Here is a 17,369-nt window from a genome sequence, read left to right on the forward strand (position 1 = left end):
TTCATCTGTTGATGGGCATTTAGGTTGTTTCCATGACCTGGCTATTGTAAATAGTGTTGCAGTGAACACTGGGGTGCATATGTCCTTTTGAGTTATGGTTTTCTCTGGGTATATGCCCAGTAGTGGGATCGCTGGGTCATATGATAGTTCTATTTTTAGTTTTTTAAGGAACCTCCATACTGTTCTCCATAGTGGCTGTATCAATTTACATTCCCACCAGCAGTGCAAGAGGGTTCCCTGTTCTCCACACCCTCTTTAGCATTTGTTGTTTGTAGATTTTCTGATGATACCCCTTCTAACTGGTGTGAGATGATACCTTATTGTAGTTTTGATTTGCATTTCTCTAATGATTAGTGATGTTGAGCATCTTTTCATGTGTTTTTTGGCAATCTGTATGTCTTCTTTGGAGAAATGTCTATTTAGGTCTTCTGCCCACTTTTTTTTTTGCTGTTCGCGGGCCTCTCACTGTTGTGGCCTCTCCCGTTGCGGAGCACAGGCTCCGGACGCGCAGGCTCAGCGGCCATGGCTCACGGGCCCAGCTGCTCCGCAGCATGTGGGATCTTCCCGGACCGGGACACAAACCCGTGTCCCCTGCATCGGCAGGCGGACTCTCAACCGCTGCGCCACCAGGGAAGCCCTTCTGCCCACTTTTTGATTGGGTTGTTTTTTTTTTTTTAATATTGAGCTGCATGAGCTGTTTATATATTTTGGAGATTAATCCTTTGTCAGTTGCGTTGTTTGTACATATTTTCTCCCATTCTGAGGGTTGTCTTTTCATCTTGTTTACAGTTTCCTTTGCTGTGCAAAAGCTTTTAAGTCTCATTAGGTCCCATTTGTTTATTTTTGTTTTTATTTTCATTACTCTAAGAGGTGGATCAAAAAAGATCTTGCTGGGCTTCCCTGGTGGTGCAGTGGTTGCGAGTCCGCCTGCCGATGCAGGGGACGCGGGTTCGTGCCCCGGTCTGGGAAGATCCCACATGCCGCGGAGCGGCTGGGCCTGTGAGCCATGGCCGCTGAGCCTGCGCGTCCGGAGCCTGTGCTCCGCAACGGGAGAGGCCACAACAGTGAGAGGCCCCCGTAACGCAAAAAAAAAAAAAAAAAAAAAAAAAAAAAAAAAAAAGATCTTGCTGTGATTTATGTCAGAGAGTGTTCTTCCTATGTTTTCCTCTAGGAGTTTTATAGTGCCCGGTCTTACATTTAGGTCTCTAATCCATTTTGAGTTTATTTTTGTGTATGGTGTTAGGGAGTGTTCTGATTGCATTCTTTTACACGTAGCTGTCCAGTTTTCCCAGCACCACTTATTGAAGAGACTGTCTTTTTTCCATTGTATATCCTTGCCTCCTTTGTCGTAGATTAGTTGACCATAGGTGTGTGGGTTTATCTCTGGGCTTTCTATCCTGTTCCATTGTTCTATATTTCTGTTTTTGTGCCAGTACCGTATTGTCTTGATGACTGTAGCTTTGTAGTATAGTCTGAAGTCAGGGAGTCTGATTCCTCCAGCTCCGTTTTTTTTCCCCAAGACTGCTTTGGCTATTCAGGGTCTTTTGTGTCTCCATACAAATTTTAAGATTTTTTATTCTAGTTCAGTAAAAACTGCCGTTGGTAATTTGATAGGGATTGCATTGAATCTGTAGATTGCTTTGGGTAGTATGGTCATTTTGACAATGTTGATTCTTCCAGTCCACGAACATAATATATCTTTCCATCTGTTTGTGTCATCTTTGATTTCTTTCATCAGTGTCTTCTGGTTTTCTGAGTACAGGTCTCTTACCTCCTTAGGTAGGTTTATTCCTAGGTATTTTATTCTTTTTATTGCAGTGGTGAATGGGATTGTTTCCTTAATTTCTCTTTCTGATCTTTTGTTGTTAGTGTATAGGAATGCAAGAGATTTCTGTGCATTAATTTTGTATCCTGCAGCTTTACCAGATTCATTGATTAGCTCTAGTAGTTTTCTGATGGCATCTTTAGGATTATCTATGTATAGTATCATGGCATTTGCAGACAGTGACAGTTTTCCTTCTTCTTTTCCAATTAGTATTCTTTTTATTTCTTTTTCTTCTCTGATTGCCGTGGCTAGGACTTCCAAAGCCATGTTGAATACTAGTGGCGAGAGTGAACATCCTTGTCTTGTCCCTGATCTTAGAGGAAGTGCTTTTATTTATTTTTTATTTTTTTATTTTTATTTTTTTTTTCAGTATGCGGGCTTCTCACTGCTGTGGCCTCTCCCGTTGTGGAGCACAGGCTCCGGACGCGCAGGCTCAGTGGCCATGGCTCGGGCCCAGCCGCTCCGCGGCATGTGGGATCTTCCCGGACCGGGGCACGAACCCGTGTCCCCTGCATCGGCAGGCGGACTCTCAACCACTGCGCCACCAGGGAAGTCCCCCCTCTTTTTCTTGATGAGTCTGGCTAAAGGTTTATCAATTTTGTTTATCTTCTCAAAGAACCAGCTTTTAGTTTTATTAATCTTTGCTGTTGTTTTCTTTGTTTCTATTTCATTTATTTCTGCTCTGATCCTTATGATTTCCTTCCTTCTAATAACTTTGGGTTTTGTTTGTTCTTCTTTCTCTGGTTCCTTCAGGTGTAAGTTTAGAATGTTTATTTGAGATTTTTCTTGTTTCTTGAGGTAGGCTTGTATTGCTATAAACTTCCCTCTTAGAACCGCTTTTGCTGCATCCCATAGGTTTTGGATCATCATGTTTTCGTTGTAATTTGTCTCTAGGTATTTTTTGATTTCCTCTTTGATTTCTTCAGTGATCTCTTGGTTATTTAGTAATGTATTGTTTAGCCTCCATGTGTTTGTGTTTTTTACGTTTTTTCTCCTGTAATTGATTTCTACTCTCATAGCGTTGTGGTCAGAAAAGATGCTTGATATGATTTCAATTTTCCTAAATTTACTGAGGCTTGATTTGTGACCCAAGATGTGATCTGTCCTGGAGAATGTTCCGTGTGCACTTGAGAAGAAAGTGTAATCTACTGTTTTTGGATGGAGTGTCCTATAAATATCAATTAAATCTATCTGATCTATTGTGTCATTTAAAGCTTATGTTTCCTTATTAATTTTCTGTCTGGATGATCTTTCCATTGGTGTAAGTGAGGTGTTAAAGTCCCCCACTCTTACTGTGTTACTGTCGATTTCCTCTTTTATAGCAGTTAGCATTTGCCTTATGTATTGAGGTGCTCCTGTGTTGGGTGCATATATATTTATAATTGTTATATCTTCTTCTTGGATTGATCCCTTGGTCATTATGTAGTGTCCTTCCTTGTCTCTCTCTCTTTTTTTTTTTTTTTGCGGTACGTGGGCCTCTCACTGTTGTGGCCTCTCACGTTGCGGAGCACAGGCTCAGCGGCCATGGCTCACGGGCCCAGCCGCTCCACGGCATGTGGGATCTTCCCGGACCGGGGCACGAACCCATGTCCCCTGCATGGGCAGGCGGACTCTCAACCACTGCGCCACCAGGGAAGCCCTATTCCTTTTTTGTTTTTTTTTTCCCCCTTCTTTTCTTTTTTCTATTTCCTTTTAAGTTTGGGGAGTTTTTACTGACATATCTCCAAGCTGTGTCCATCTACTGGTGAATGAATCAAAAGCATTCTTCATTTCTGTTGTAATGTTTTTGGTTTTTAACATTTCCCATTGATTTTTTTCCTTAGAATTTCCATCTCTTTGCTTACATTGCCGATCAATTCTTGCATGATGTTCACTTTATTAGAGCCCTTAGCATGTTACTCATAGTTGTTTTAAATTCCTGGTCTGATAACTCCAAAATCTCTGCCATATCTGAGTCTGGTTCTGATGCTTGCCTGTGTGTTCAGTGTTCTTTGCCTATTACCATGCCTTATAATTTTTTGTTGAAAGCTGGGTATGGTGATTCAGGTAAAAGGAGCTGAGGTAAAGAGGCCTTCCTGCCTGGCCCCCAGAGCTTTGTCTCAAGCTTGTCTGTGCCCATGTCCAGCCCTTGGTCAGTCCCCTTCTGGTGTGCCTCCCAGGCCGGCTCCTGTGGCTTCTCCCCGGGGGCTGTGATTCTCTGTCCCCCGTTGCTCTCTCCAGTTTTGGGGGCAGCAGTTTGCCCTGTGACCTTGTTCTCTGATGGATCTGAGAAGACATGTTGATTTTTCAGTTTGTTCATCTCTTTTCTTGTGAGGACAGGAGTGATGATGAACTGGAGACAGGAAGTCTGTTGTCACCCTGTTAACAGCGACCTTAAACATTCGAGTTAGTGAGAGGATGAGAAATGTTGGCTGTAAGAGAAATCAGTAACCCATTAAATCACACTTAAAGACTGTGTTAATTGGTGGAGATGTGACGTGAACACAGCTGAAGCAGCACTGTGTCCGCACCGCACTCGGGGCCCTTTTCGTTGAGGTTTGTTAGGCAGGTGCTTCATGGCCTCGTGTCACTTCATTTCTCTGTGCTCACCACTCTGCTGCCTGGCCCTTCGTGAGTTAACACGTTTACTTTTAGCAGGTTGTGCAGAACCATTGTTTTCAGTTTCCAACCATGACCCGGACACACAAGCCATCCTTGTCTGTCCTTTTATTTATTTTTCTTTTTTCTTTTTATCTTTTGGTCACACCATGCGCCTTGTGGGATCTTAGTTCCCCATCAGAGATTGAACCAGGGCCCCCTGCAGTGGAAGCCTGGAGTCTTAACCACTGGCCCGCCAGGGAAGTCCCTTGTCTGTCCTTTTAGAATCCAGATTCCACCAAACTAATTTTGAGGTGTCCTTAAGACAGGACTTTGACGACAACATTGATGCAGTCTGGTGGGAAGTGTGGGAGTGTTCTCCTCAGCCGGTAGAGATTTTGCTAAAAATTTGGAGCACGCCACCTTGGGGAGTCCCCCACTGCGAGCTGGGACTGCAGCCAAGGGGCCTGGTGGTGGGGATGCGCGAGGCTCTCACGGTGCTCTGCTGGCCCGTGGTGGTGTTGGCTCATCTTCCCTTTCTCATGGCACTTTCTCTCTCCACTTTCTTTCAGTACTTAGGTCAGTTAACATCCATCCCAGGATACCTGAATCCCTCCAGTAGGACTGAAATCCTGCATTACATAGACAATGCAAAGGTAACCCCATCTGCCTGACTCTGTCCTCCTAACCCTCAGCCTGCTCCACCTCCCAACCCTGACCTCTGACCCTCAGCCTGCTCCACCTCCCAACCCTGACTTCTGGCCCTCAGCCTGTTCTACCTCCTAACGCTGACCTCTGACCCTCAGTTTGCTCCACCTCCTAACCCTGACTTCTGAGCCTCAGCCTGCACTACCTTCCAACCCTGACCTCTGACCCTCAGTTTGCTCCACCTCCCAGCCCTGACCTGTGACCCTCAGTGTGCTCCACCTCCTAACCCCAAGCTCTGACCCCCAGCCTGTTCCACCTCCTAACCCCAACCTCTGACCCTTGTTCTCTGACACCAGCTCTTGGCCCTCTGACCTTGGGCCTTCATGGCTGTGAGGGATGACCGAGTCCCATCATGTTAAGGGTGCACTTGGCCCTTGGCTATCAAGACTGTTCCTCAGTCTGAACATGAGCTTTATTCTCCAGACTCGCTCCTGATGGTTCTGGGCTGTTTCACAATTCACATTTTCGAGATATCCAAACCACATGCCACAGGTCTGAGTCTAAAGGCGGTTCCAGAAGGACCCCCCAACGTGGTTTGAACACAGCAGTGCCCTGGGGGCGAGCATGGCTGCTCTCAAGGGAGCAGCGCTCTGCTCATGAGTCAGCACTGGCTGTGTGGGCTGCATGTGCCACACACGGCGCGGGATCCCAGGGGAGCCCGTGGCCGGGCCCTGTGTTTCTGATGCTGTGTGGTTCCTTCCAGAGAGCCCACCAGCTCCCCGGACACCTGACCCAGGAGCATGACGCTGTGATCAGCCTGTCTGCCTACAACGTCAAGCTGGCCTGGAGGGACGGGGAGGACACCATCCTCAGGGTCCCCATCCATGACATCGCCGCCGTGTCCTACGTGCGGGATGACGCCTCACACCTGGTGGTCCTAAAGACAGGTATGGACCTGGGGAGCGGGGTCAGGAGGGTCCTTGGCAGAAGCCGACCACGCCTCTGTCCTAAGGAGTGAGTCCGCGGATTTCATGGAGCTCTGGAGACAGTTTCTACAGCGGTGGGTCAGCCACTGCTGCCCACTGTGCCTGAGAGAAGCCCTCTGTCCAGAGAAGGGCAGTGACCCAGGAGGCTGTGGGGAACAGGTGCTGAGCTCAGCCACTGTCGCTCAGCGCGGCCCCCGTCCAGGATGCTGATGTGGCTGCTGGCACCCAGGCCTGGTAGAGCCCCGGGCGCAGGTGGCTCCACAGGCTGAGGGTGGGCCTCAGCTCAGCCCAGCCAACATTCAGCCCCTGCCTTTGGCCAGGCAGTCTTCCCAACGCGGGGGAAGCAAAGACGAGACCAGACCAGCAGTGAGCTCTCTGTCTGCGAGACGTTCTGAGTGTGTCCATGTAGAAGAATCAGAGAGAACCTTAAACCAGCTGTCAGCTCCCCTCACGCAGCCCACTCCTCTCACCTGGTGATGAGGGTGCAGCGCCGCCTTACTTGGCACTGCCGGACTGGCTGCCTGGCAGGTCCAGAGCCCTGGCCTAAGTCCCCGAGAAATGGGGAGAGAAATCACGGTTTCGCACATGCCGTGCCCGTCCCGGTGGGCAGTTCTCAGGTTGTTGCTGCAGCACGGACGCCGTCCTGGGCTCCTTTAGGCACTGGCGGTGGCTGGGTTGAGCCCCGGAGCTGCTCATTTCCAAAGGGCTGGTGGCGGGGCGTGAGGGTGGCCCGCTGGACCGGCCTGGGTCGCACGCTGTGCTTCCGGCAGTGCAGAGTTGTATTTCTGCTTGAGGTCGTTAGTTCATGGGGATCCGAGGGCTTCTTAAGAGCCAGGGCCCTGGTGAGCTTTCCCATTACTGACTCCTCGAGCTTCAAGGAGGTTCCCGTGCAAGGGCCCGTGAATCCGCTGGGGATGCTGCGGGCCCGTGTGCACAGGTAACTGGAACGGTTTGCGCAGGTGGCTGCCGGGATTCCTACAGCCCCTCTCCTCCGTGTGGCTGTGGCTTAGCGTCCCCTCCGCAGCGTCACATGCAGCACGCACGCACGCACACAGACTCCCCACACATGCGTGTAACACCCATGTACATCCCCGCACTCACTCGCATGCACTCACACAGGCCCCACACACTCACACTCGCTAGTTCACACGCACACTCACACACACCCCGCTCTGTCGTGCTGCACTTGGGAGCGAGGGCCCCTCTGTGCTCTGCTCGTTCCTCACCTCCCCGTGTTGTGTTCAGTGAGCAGCTACCATTTAACGACAGGCATTATTTTAGGTTGAACCACATGAAGCTGCATTTCAAGCTACAAAAATGACAATTGAAGGTGGCTCAATAGTAGAAAGCGTGTGACGTGCATGATCTCGTTTAATCCCCACAGTAAACCTGTCAGGAGGATTGTGTTTACTTCCGCTGCTGCTGCTGGACTAACGGGGAGCAGATGGCCGCCCGGTGGGTGGGTGGTGGCGGCTCCTTGAGGAACTGGCTGTGTAGCTGCTTCCACCTGTGCTGCCCAGCGCCGTGGTAGCTGCCGTGCCCTGCCAGGGGACTGTCCCCGCAGGAGGCCCGAGGTCTGGGGCCTCCCTAGGGACCGAGCAATGAGGAGAGCGCTCTGGCTGCGGGCCTCCCGGCGTTTGGGCCGGTAGGAGGCGAGCTGGCCCCTGGGTTTCTTGTGTCCAGGACATTTCTCAGCGTTAAGCACAGAGCAGAGTCCTAGGAAGACAGGTAACCCAGTTACTTCTAAGAGAGGGGGTGAGCTCCATAGGAGAAACTTCCCCAAAGATGAAAACCAGGGCCCAGGGCGTTGAGAGCTTTCAAGTTAAAGGAAGAGAATGAATTCCGTGTCCTGGAGCGGCCTCCTCATTCTAGCGGACGGCCCAGAAGGGAAGCCTCCAGACCTGGGGCCTCCTGGTCTCTCAGAGGCTCCTGTGCCCATCACGCGCGCTGTGTGTGAAGTGAGGCACGTGGCCGTCCTCAGCACAGGTGCCGGCAGTGGTAGCTAACACTTACTAAGTGCCTACTACCCGCAGGCTGTCTGTGTGCCTCCTTCAGCCCGGGCTCTGCTGGCATTTGGGACAACACGGGGTCAGGGGTAGGGGTCAGGTCTGGCTGCAGGAGGTTCCGTGTGGCAGGCAGAGCTCGGAGAGCATGCAGACATCTCGTTAAAGGATGTTTCTGTGGATGTAGGAGAGTGGACAGTGGATCTGAACCGGCACCTGTGGGGACAGCCTGTAGGCCTGTGGCTGGATGCAGCTGGGGGACTGGAAGGGGGCTTGCTTTGCGTGGCTTTGGAGCCACATGTCTGCTTCCTTGAGAGCAGCCACGGGTGCGAGCCACAAAGCTACTAAAAATGTTCTAAAAAAGTAAAACGGAACAAGTGAAATCAACGTTACTAATGTATTTCATTTAGCTCTTTATGTCCAGACATCACGTCAGCGAGGTCAGGGTAACAGTTGCTAGTGAGTGCTCACGCAGTCTTCTTTGTCCTAACTGAGACCTTGTGGGTAGTTTCCACTTCGGGTACCGCTCAGCACCTGTGGCCCATGGGTCTGTGGGACGGTGCAGTCCGGGGTCTAACCGTGGGATTCATGGGGCTCAGCCTCCACACAGGGTGCGGCCAGCCCTGCCCTTCAGAGCCCTGGTCTTTGCAGGCCCATCCACCCCAAGCATGGCTGTTCCCGGTTGGGTTCCCGTCTCTCAGCCGTGTCTGAGCTTCGGGTGGTCTCCCTCCCGGGTGGGCTTGTGCTGAGCTACCCCGGCATCAGGGGAGCTCAAGCCTTCACCTCCATCCACTTCCTGCTCCCAGGTGTGTCTGAGCATCCGCTCAGACAGGCCTGGAGCCCTGTTCCTGTAGAAGCTTCCCTGGGCCCCAGGCCCCCCTTCCCACTTCAGGAATTCCCCCTCGCGTCCCACAAGACCTTGTGTGTGAGGGGGGCGGTGTGCAGCGTCAGGCCCACAGCGGGGGCTCTCACGTCCAGACCCCTACCTGGCTTCTGGCCCTCACGCACCCTCGGCCTGGCGCTCTGCCCCCTGTGCCTCGTTTCCCCATCTCTTGTCAGGACTGTGTATTAACCTTGTCACTAGAACCCTGTGGATGCTTTCTTTTGTGTAGATCAAAAGCAGCTGAACATTAGCAGTTTCATATGTCAGCCTAAGATATTCGCACTGTCTTTGGCAAAGATGCTAGAAGGTCATGTAAGGTGATGGCTTTGAGTGGGCAGTGGCAGGGGAGCGAGGATGGGAGGGTGCTCTCGTGAAGGGAAGGGGACGGTGGGGGTGTGCCTGGCTCGGCTTGTTCCCACCTGAGTCAGGTAGGGGCCGCCCAGAGCCTGCTGTTGAGCTCCCACACCTGCCCTAACCTGCCACGGTGTTGACTTCCCAGCCCAGGACCCCGGCATCTCCCCCAGCCAGAGTTTGTGTGCGGAAAGTTCCAGAGGCCTCACCGCAGGTTCCCTGTCGGAGAGCGGAGTGGGGCCTGTGGAGGCATGCTGCCTGGTGATCCTGGCCGTGGAGAGCAAGGTGAGCAGGGTTGGCAGCTGGTACCCAGGCCCTGCCCACGGCCTGCCCATCCCCCCCATATCCTGACCCAGCCCCACCTACAGCTTGCCCAGGCTCCACCCACACCAGAGCCAGCCCCGCCTATATCCTGATCCAGCCCCGTATACCACCTGACCCAGGTCCCACCCCAGGTCCCACTGGCTCCCAGTCTGCTGGTTTGTTCTTCTCTTGGTGGGCCTCACCCCTCCTTCCCCCACGCGGACGGGGGCTGTGGTCTGTACCCCAAGCTGTGCCCTTGGGGAAGATGCTTGGGAGTGGGGAGTTGGGGCTTGGGGCCCCACCTCGGCCACCCAAGAGCCACCAGCCTCGGGGAGCCCCTTGATACCCTTCTGTTAAGCTTTCACATTTGTGAGATCAAAGCAGGGCCGCCCCACCTTAGGTAGCCTCTGACCAGCATCCCTCCTCCCCAGCCCCGCCCACCTTCCAGCTGGGGAGTTGTTCCTCACGGGGTCGCCTCACTGGCCTGTCCCCGCTAGAAGCTCCTGCAGACACTGCCCCGTGTCCCAGGGGCAGAGCCGCCCCAGATGGGACCCTGCGTTAACGGCACACATGTGAAACACTTGTGCGGTGTCAGGAATGCCGTCCGTGTGACCTGGCCCGGGGGCTGTTCCCTCCCTGCCCCTTTCCCGTGGCTGGGACAGGAGTGGGCAGACGGTGCTGGCTGGAAGGGCAGTGGAGGAGGAGGGCCGGCAGCTGACCCTCTTGCGGGTCCAGCCAGCTTCCTGGGTGTGGGCTGGTGTCCTTGCGGCCCCGTTGGGCAGTGGGAAGCGTCAGGCCCTCGGTGCGGGCGTCCGTTCTGCATCTGAGGTGTCGAACGCCCGGAAGCGGCCCAGGAAGCCTCCGCATTGTCCTCCGTTGGCAGGTCGCCGCAGAAGAGCTGTGCTCCCTGCTTGGCCAGGTCTTCCAGATCGTGTACACGGAGTCCACCATCGACTTCCTGGACAGAGCCATATTTGACGGGGCCTCGACGCCCACCCACCACCTGTCCCTTCACAGTGGTACGTGAGCAAGAGGGCCCCGCCACCCCTTCCCGCCAGGGCTCACTGTGCCGCGAGCTCGTCCCAGGACAGCGCCGGGGCAGCCTTGTTGAGCGGTGACCCTGTGGCCACCGTCCCGGGGGACGTGAGCCGACGCCCTTTGTTCCCAGACTTCACTGTTCGCGTTAATCTGCAAGTGTAGTCAAGGCACACGTGTTCCCCCCCACTCCCTGCTTTAGGCCACCTGGTGGCTTCCTGCGTAACTTTGGGGGCCGGGAACACTTCTGGAACCACGCCTGGCCAAAGTCACTTTACCAAACTTAGAACCCAGGGCCGGGCGGGGCTCCCAGCGCTGGGGCTGAGAGTGGGTATGGGGCCCCTTCCAAGACGAGGCCTGCCCGGGGTGGGGTGGGGGGCAGTGGCAGGAAGAGCAAGGGGCCCAAAGGTGGTGTAGCTGGACCAGCGCTCGGAGCCACTTCCCCCGTGTGGGCATCTGGGGAGCGTTTTCCGGAATCTGTGAGCACGCACAAGATGCTTCAGTTGTGTAGCCCACTTGAGCTCAATCTTCTAAACACCAAGAGCATCCACTTTTCAAATGCTTAGTATACTGAGGACCCGTGGCTTCTGTCAGTCAGGTGAACAGAAAGAAAGGTATTGGAGACAGCGCAGCGGTAGCCTCCGTGGCAGGCAGCCTCTGGTCTCTCTGTGGAGAGTCCAGCCCTGCACGCGCCCCCGGCGGCTCACGTGTCTCCACGAGCAGCGCAGAGCCCTTTGCGCGCTGACGAAGCTGAGGGGGCTTTCTGAGGAAGGGCTGGCTCTCTCACCTCCTCCTCGTCTCGCTGTTCACGCTGGAGCTGCCACAGCACTGCAGAGATAGCCCGGCGAGGCCGGCAGCCTGTCCTCACGGGCAGGTGGGGAGGTTGAGGCCCAGAGGCCCGCGGCTTCCGCAGTGGGTAGCAGGTGGTTTATTGAGCTATATTTAAACGTTCAGCATTGAAATTTCCAGTAGTGGTTTTTTTTGAATAAGCTTTTTTACTAAAAAGTACACAGATCGTAATTATACCGTTAAATGAGTTTTCACGAAGTAAACACAGGATGTTCAGCCTGCCCACGTGGGCTTCCTTCCTGCCGGCCTCCTCTCTGCGTGGGTGTCCTTTGTCCCCCAGCCCTCAGGTCTCCCTCTGGGGTCCAGGCACACCTGCACTCACACCACGTGTGCACATGCACCCATCACATACATCACACACACGGCACACGTACGTACATCATCACATGCGTGCACACACTCCGCACAGCACACACGCTCACGTCCTCACAGACACTTCACGTACACGAGCGTGCACACCAGACGCTCGCAGCATACACACTCCCCATGCGCGCACACCCTCAGACACGCATCCTCTGCTGGTTTCCGCCTCGGGGCCTTCCTTGCCGGGTCAGTTCTCTCCTGCTGCTGTGACAGGTCACCACGACCGAGCAGCTTGAGCCACACAGACTTAGTCTCTCACGGTTCTGTAGGTTCGAGTCCACCGGGGGTCTCACTGGCTCCAATCAGGGTGCGGGCCAGCGGCCTTCCTCCTGAGACTCTGGGGAGAAGCTGTTTCCTGCCTTTTCCAGCTTCCTGTGGCCTTCCTCCCTCCACGGTCACAGCCATGGTGGCATCTCTGACCTCCTGTTGTTGCAGCTCCGTCCGGCCCCTCCCCCTCCACACCGAAGGGCCCGGGGCACACGTCGAGCCCCCTCAGATAGCCCAGGGCGTCTTCCTGTCTCAGGGTCAGCTGCCCAGCGACCTCCAGCCCCGTCGCCACGTCATCTGGCACGTGCACCTGGGGTTTGGACGGGGGCATCTTGGGGCCATTATTGCGCTCACGGCACACTCCCCTCCCACTGCCAGCAGTGTCCCTTTTCTCTCCCTGTCCCCTCCCCCCTCCCACGTTTTCGGATCCCTTTTCTCTTAAAGCTTCGCTTGCTGCGTGTGATGGTGCCTCGGCGTCCCTCCTCGTCTGTGTCACGCGGACCTTAGGTCATCTCTTTGGTGTTGCCCGAGTAGCTGCTGTGTACCAGGCCCTTTGCTGGTCTGAGGGGCTCAGGCACCCTGAGGCCCCGTGTCTGTCCTCGGGGAGCAGCCGTCCACCTATGGAGCCTGGCTGGGTCCAGGCTGGGGCTCAGACCTGCCGGCTCTGATCGTGGCTTCTGCCCTCACCAGCTGTGTGGCATGGGGCAAGTTGCATAACCTCTCTGATTCAGTTCCTCGTCTAAAAGTTGGAGCAGTGGTGATACCTGCTGGAATCAGAGAAGACAAAGTAGCACAGCCCCTAGGACGCTGCCGGGCGTGGTGCCCACGTCTGCCAGTGGTGCTTCTCTTGTCCTGGCCATTGGGAAGCCCTCTCCAGCCCTGCCACCTGGCACATCCTCCGAGAGCCAGAGAGCATTGTCCTGCCTCCTGCCCAGCCCTGCAGCAGGTGGTGCATCTCACAAGACTCCCAGGAGGAGCAGGCGCGGGTGCACCCCAGGGGCCTGGCCGGCTCTGCCCATGAAGGCCTGCAGGCTCCCCACCGCCAGGGCTCTGCGTCTCCTGCTTAGAGCTTGGACACTGCACTCAGTGCCCCCTCCCTCACGTAACCAGAAGCTTCTGTGTTCTGCACTTTCTGCACAGACGACTCTTCCACAAAGGTGGACATGAAGGAGTCCTATGAGACGGAAGCCAGCACTTTGTGAGTACCCCACCCTGGTGGTGCCAGTATGGCTGCCTGGCTCCACCCTCCTCGTCGGGATCCCTCCCCCTGACCCCGCCCCCTTCAGGAGCCTTCCAGTGAGTGGGCTCCCCAGGGTCACACCAGTGACATCATCGCTCCACTGAGACCCTGCTAGGCTGAGGGCCCCTTCTGGGTCCTTCCCTGCACGTGTCTTTCTCTGTCCGGCCCGAGCCCCTCCCTCCATGACGGGCCCCCTCATCCTCTCAGACCCTGGCCCTAACTGGGCCCCCGTGGGGGGTCGAGGGTGCAGGCACGGGGCAGGGCTGGGGGGGCCGCCCACCCACGGCTCGGCTCGCGTCCTTGCAGCTCCTTCCCCGAGTGTGCGCATGCAGGCGGCGTGTCGCCCTTGTCCTTCTGCATGCAGACGGCGCCCCACGCCAAGACGGTCAGTGAGAGCGAGCTGAGCGCCACGGCCGCCGAGCTGCTGCAGGACTACATGCTCACGGTACGCTGCCCGCCGCCCGCCGCCGTCAGGAGGCCCCGGCCCCAGAGAGCCCACGTGCTCTAGCAGGCCTGTGCTGGGGCCGGCGGCGCCTTGGGGTTAGAATCTCCTTGCGGGGGTGGGGCAGGGTTGGGGGGAGGATGAAGGCGTGCTTCTCTGTGGGGCTGGGGGTGAGCGTGGGCGCCTTGCTTGCAACTGGGCCTCGCTGCCTTTCCCACCAGGTCAGTCTTTGGGGAGGGCGTGAGTTGGCCAAGGCCTGAGCATGGGGGCTGCTCTGGCCTCCAGGGCTGGACCACAGGCCTGTCCTTGGGTCTCTGGTGGCGGACGGTAGCGGAGGACCGGGTCACTCCCTGGAAGGGCCAGATGGGCCTTGTCATCCCCCACCCCCTGACTTCACGTGATGTTCTCATTAGAAACTCGGTCAACTGGCTGAGCATCACTGTGGGCTCCAGGGCGCTGGGCGCTGGTCGCTGCCCCCTGGCAGTGGTGTGCAGACACGCCCTCCGCCCACTTGCGGTCAGCCTGGTCAGTCGCGGCTGCAGGTTAGGGCGGACGGTACGGGCTCCTCTCTCTCCTGCCGGCCGGAGCTGTGGAGCTGCAGGTCCTCTGGGGTCGCGTGGGGTGTGGGCAGGGGCGCGGCAGCGCCGGTCACCACCCCGCCCCGGGCCCGGCTCTCTCGGCAGCTGCGCACCAAGCTGTCGTCGCAGGAGATCCAGCAGTTCGCGGCACTGCTGCACGAGTACCGCGATGGAGCCTCGGTGCACGAATTCTGCATCAACCTGCGGCAGCTCTACGGGGACAGCCGCAAGTTCCTGCTGCTCGGTGAGCGCTCGACAGCCGGGGGCGCCGTTAGGAATGGGGCCAGACAGCGAGGCCTGAGTGATGCGGCTGAGAGGGGCCGTCCCAGTGACGGGTGGGGACCTGCTCCCGGGGAAGCGGGAGGGGCCCCACGGGAGCCAGACTGAGGGTGAGGTGGGCGCCGTGCTGCCTGGAGAGGGCCGGGGAGGCTCTGCAAGGAGGTGGCGCTTGTGCAGGTTTGGGAGGCGGGGCAGGAGCTTGCTGGGCGGGGTGGGGGTGAAGACGCCACTCCCGGTGAAGGGCGGCCTTAGCCGAGGCCCCGAGAGCTTAGCACGCGGAGTCAGCGCGGCGGGCGGGGGTGCCTAGGGCCTGCCACGGACAGGGCCCTGGACGGCTGCCCAGGCGTGCGAGGCTGGTAGCGCCTCTGCTTTCCCCATGCTGACCCCGGAGAACACGGCTGGTTGAGGGTGGCTGGTGGAGGCTCCTGGGTCCTGGGCTCTGCCCCCAACGGTCCAATGAGGGCGCACCGCTCATGGGGGTGAAGGGCTGGAAGCGGACCTGCTGCGTCCAGTCCGAGCTCTTGCTGACCCCACTGCCCCCTGGAGTCAGTCGCCACCCGACGCTGGGGTCCATGGCCCCTGTTCGTATTGTCCTCACATAGGAGGGGGTCTCTGTCCAGGAAATGGGTGGTCAGCCGGGCGCCGGGAGCACAGCTGGGCGGCGGGGCCCAGTGCTCGGAGCCCAGCATCAGCCTCCCCTCCGCCCTCTCCTCTCCTCTCCTCTCCTCTCCTCCATCTGGAAACCTGTGCAGTGGGGCTTCTGTGAGGACTGAGGGGAGTGACGCAAGGGTGTGGCTCCAGGCTCACGCCTGCCCCGCTGCAGAGGCAGGGCGGGGCCAGACGCGGGGCGGGTGGTGGGCTGGCCCCCGCCCCGGGCCGTGGGCTTTGTGCGGGAGCCTCAGGGTCAGGTGTGCTATGTCTGTGCAGGTCTGCGGCCCTTCATCCCCGAGAAGGACAGCCAGCACTTCGAGAACTTCCTGGAGACCATCGGGGTGAAGGACGGCCGCGGGATCATCACTGACAGCTTCGGCAGGTACCGACGGGCCATGAGCTCCACCTCCACCTCCACCTCCAATGGGAACAGGGCCGCGGGCAGCTCTGACGACCAGTCCGCGCCCTCGGAGGGGGACGAGTGGGACCGCATGATCTCGGACATCAGCAACGACATTGAGGCGCTGGGCTGCAGCATGGACCAGGACTCGGCCTGATGGCGCTGGAACCCCTGCCCGCCGCCCTCCCCGCGCGGGGCCCCGGGCGCAGGTGGCTCTACTGTGAAGGAGGCACCCTGGTGCTGGGGCGGAAGGCCGCGCTGCGCCCCCCTGCATGCCACCCTGCCTCGGGAGGGGGTCTTGTCAGCCAGACCCCGGACAGCTGTCATTTTGCACATGACGTTTCTATTGAAACTCTCAGAGACCTTAAAAGAAGTTTACTGCAATGTGAATAATTTATCTCTGCTTGCTAGCGTGTTCCTGCTCCAGTGGGGTAGGAGCCGGGATGTGCGCTCTGGCCTCTGTCTCAGACCCGCATGCCCAGGCTGGGCACAGTGGGCTGGGCGCTCATGCCCGCTGCCTAAGGGGAGGGCCCGATTTGGGGTTGTGGACACAGGGCAGAGAGCAGGTGTCCTAAGCACACGTGGATGTGAACATCAGGCCCCCGCTGGGGGGACCTGGGCACTGGGCTGTCTGAGGGGCACTGGCTGTCCTCCCCCCTCCCCCAAGCCCCAGTCCCCGGCTCTCATCCGCTGTCATGGTGGTCTCCACAGCAGACCTGCACACCACCGCTTCACCGGAAGTGCAGTCCCCACCCTGAGAGTGCGTCGTCTTGCAGCCCAGGGTCCCCGGTCGTCAGGAAGGCCAGTGGGGGCACTGTGCCCACCTCTTCAAGGCCCTTTGCCTCGTTCCCCCCTGGGCTCAGCCCCTCCTGTGCCCTTAGGACATGGGGAGGCAGTGGTGGTGACCCCAGGGCAGGGCCGTTGGGTTGCAGGCTGGGGCCTGGGCACTGCTGTGTGGGCGCGGGAGGGCCCTGCTCCAGGACTGCTTCCTCGCCCGCAAGACACCTGCACTTTGCTGCGAGGCCCCTGACCGCGTGTGGGGGAAGCACCAGGCTCAGCAGGGTGGGTACTTGAGACCCCAGGACGGAGGGCAGGGCCGTGGGCTCGCGGTGAGGCCGTGTGGGAACCAGACGGGGGTCTGCAGCCCTCTGGGCTGCCCCCCTGCTGAGGGGCGGGGCAGGATGGGAGGAGGGGTCTCACACTTGGCTCTGGCCCCGGCTCTCCTGGAGCTGGTTGTGGGCCTGGGTTGGGCAAAGCTAAGGGAGACCGTTGGTAGGTGTTGTCTCTAGGCATGTGTGCAAATCGAACTGCCCTGGAAGCATCTGGAACAGCTAAAGATAGCCGCCTAGTCCAGGGGCCAGCGCCTCCACAGCCCACCCTGGGCTTGAGCACAGAGGGGACCTGGTGTCCCAGGAGTGTTCTGTGGCCAGTCAGGACCTGCTCCTCCTCTCCGGGGGCTCCACCCACATGTGGCCTCCCACTTTGTGGTCTCCCTCTTCTGTCCTGGGGCATGGCTCCCACCCTGCAGATCCCTGGCCTTTGTAGGAGAGAGGAGAGGACACGGGGAGGACAGTGACTCCTAGAGCTGGGCCGTGGTGAGGGGCCAGGAACTTCGGGGCATGAACTGCTGAGTCCCTGAGCAAACGCTGCCTTCCTGCAGCTGCTGCGGCTCAGGGGCCCTGCAGAAAA

The 17,369-nt window shown here is 57.4% G+C and overlaps 1 protein-coding gene across 1 annotated transcript in view; it reads left to right on the forward strand.

The window, feature by feature from the left end:
• The window catches only part of CCM2 (CCM2 scaffold protein), a gene marked incomplete at its 5' end in the record, with an annotated part of 55,107 nt that extends 39,043 nt beyond the window's left edge, over positions 1 to 16,064 (forward strand). Inside the window, 8 exon segments of the mRNA XM_079711783.1 lie at positions 4,975 to 5,058; positions 5,814 to 5,997; positions 9,422 to 9,558; positions 10,460 to 10,595; positions 13,231 to 13,288; positions 13,637 to 13,775; positions 14,456 to 14,594; positions 15,557 to 16,064. Coding sequence (XP_079567909.1) covers positions 4,975 to 5,058; positions 5,814 to 5,997; positions 9,422 to 9,558; positions 10,460 to 10,595; positions 13,231 to 13,288; positions 13,637 to 13,775; positions 14,456 to 14,594; positions 15,557 to 15,837 — 1,158 coding nt within the window. The 3' untranslated portion in view covers positions 15,838 to 16,064.
• Between the last annotated feature and the right edge of the window lie 1,305 nt (positions 16,065 to 17,369).

The sequence above is a fragment of the Hyperoodon ampullatus genome (assembly GCF_949752795.1).
Source record: "Hyperoodon ampullatus genome assembly, chromosome: 9".
NCBI classification, from domain to species: Eukaryota; Metazoa; Chordata; class Mammalia; order Artiodactyla; family Ziphiidae; genus Hyperoodon; species Hyperoodon ampullatus.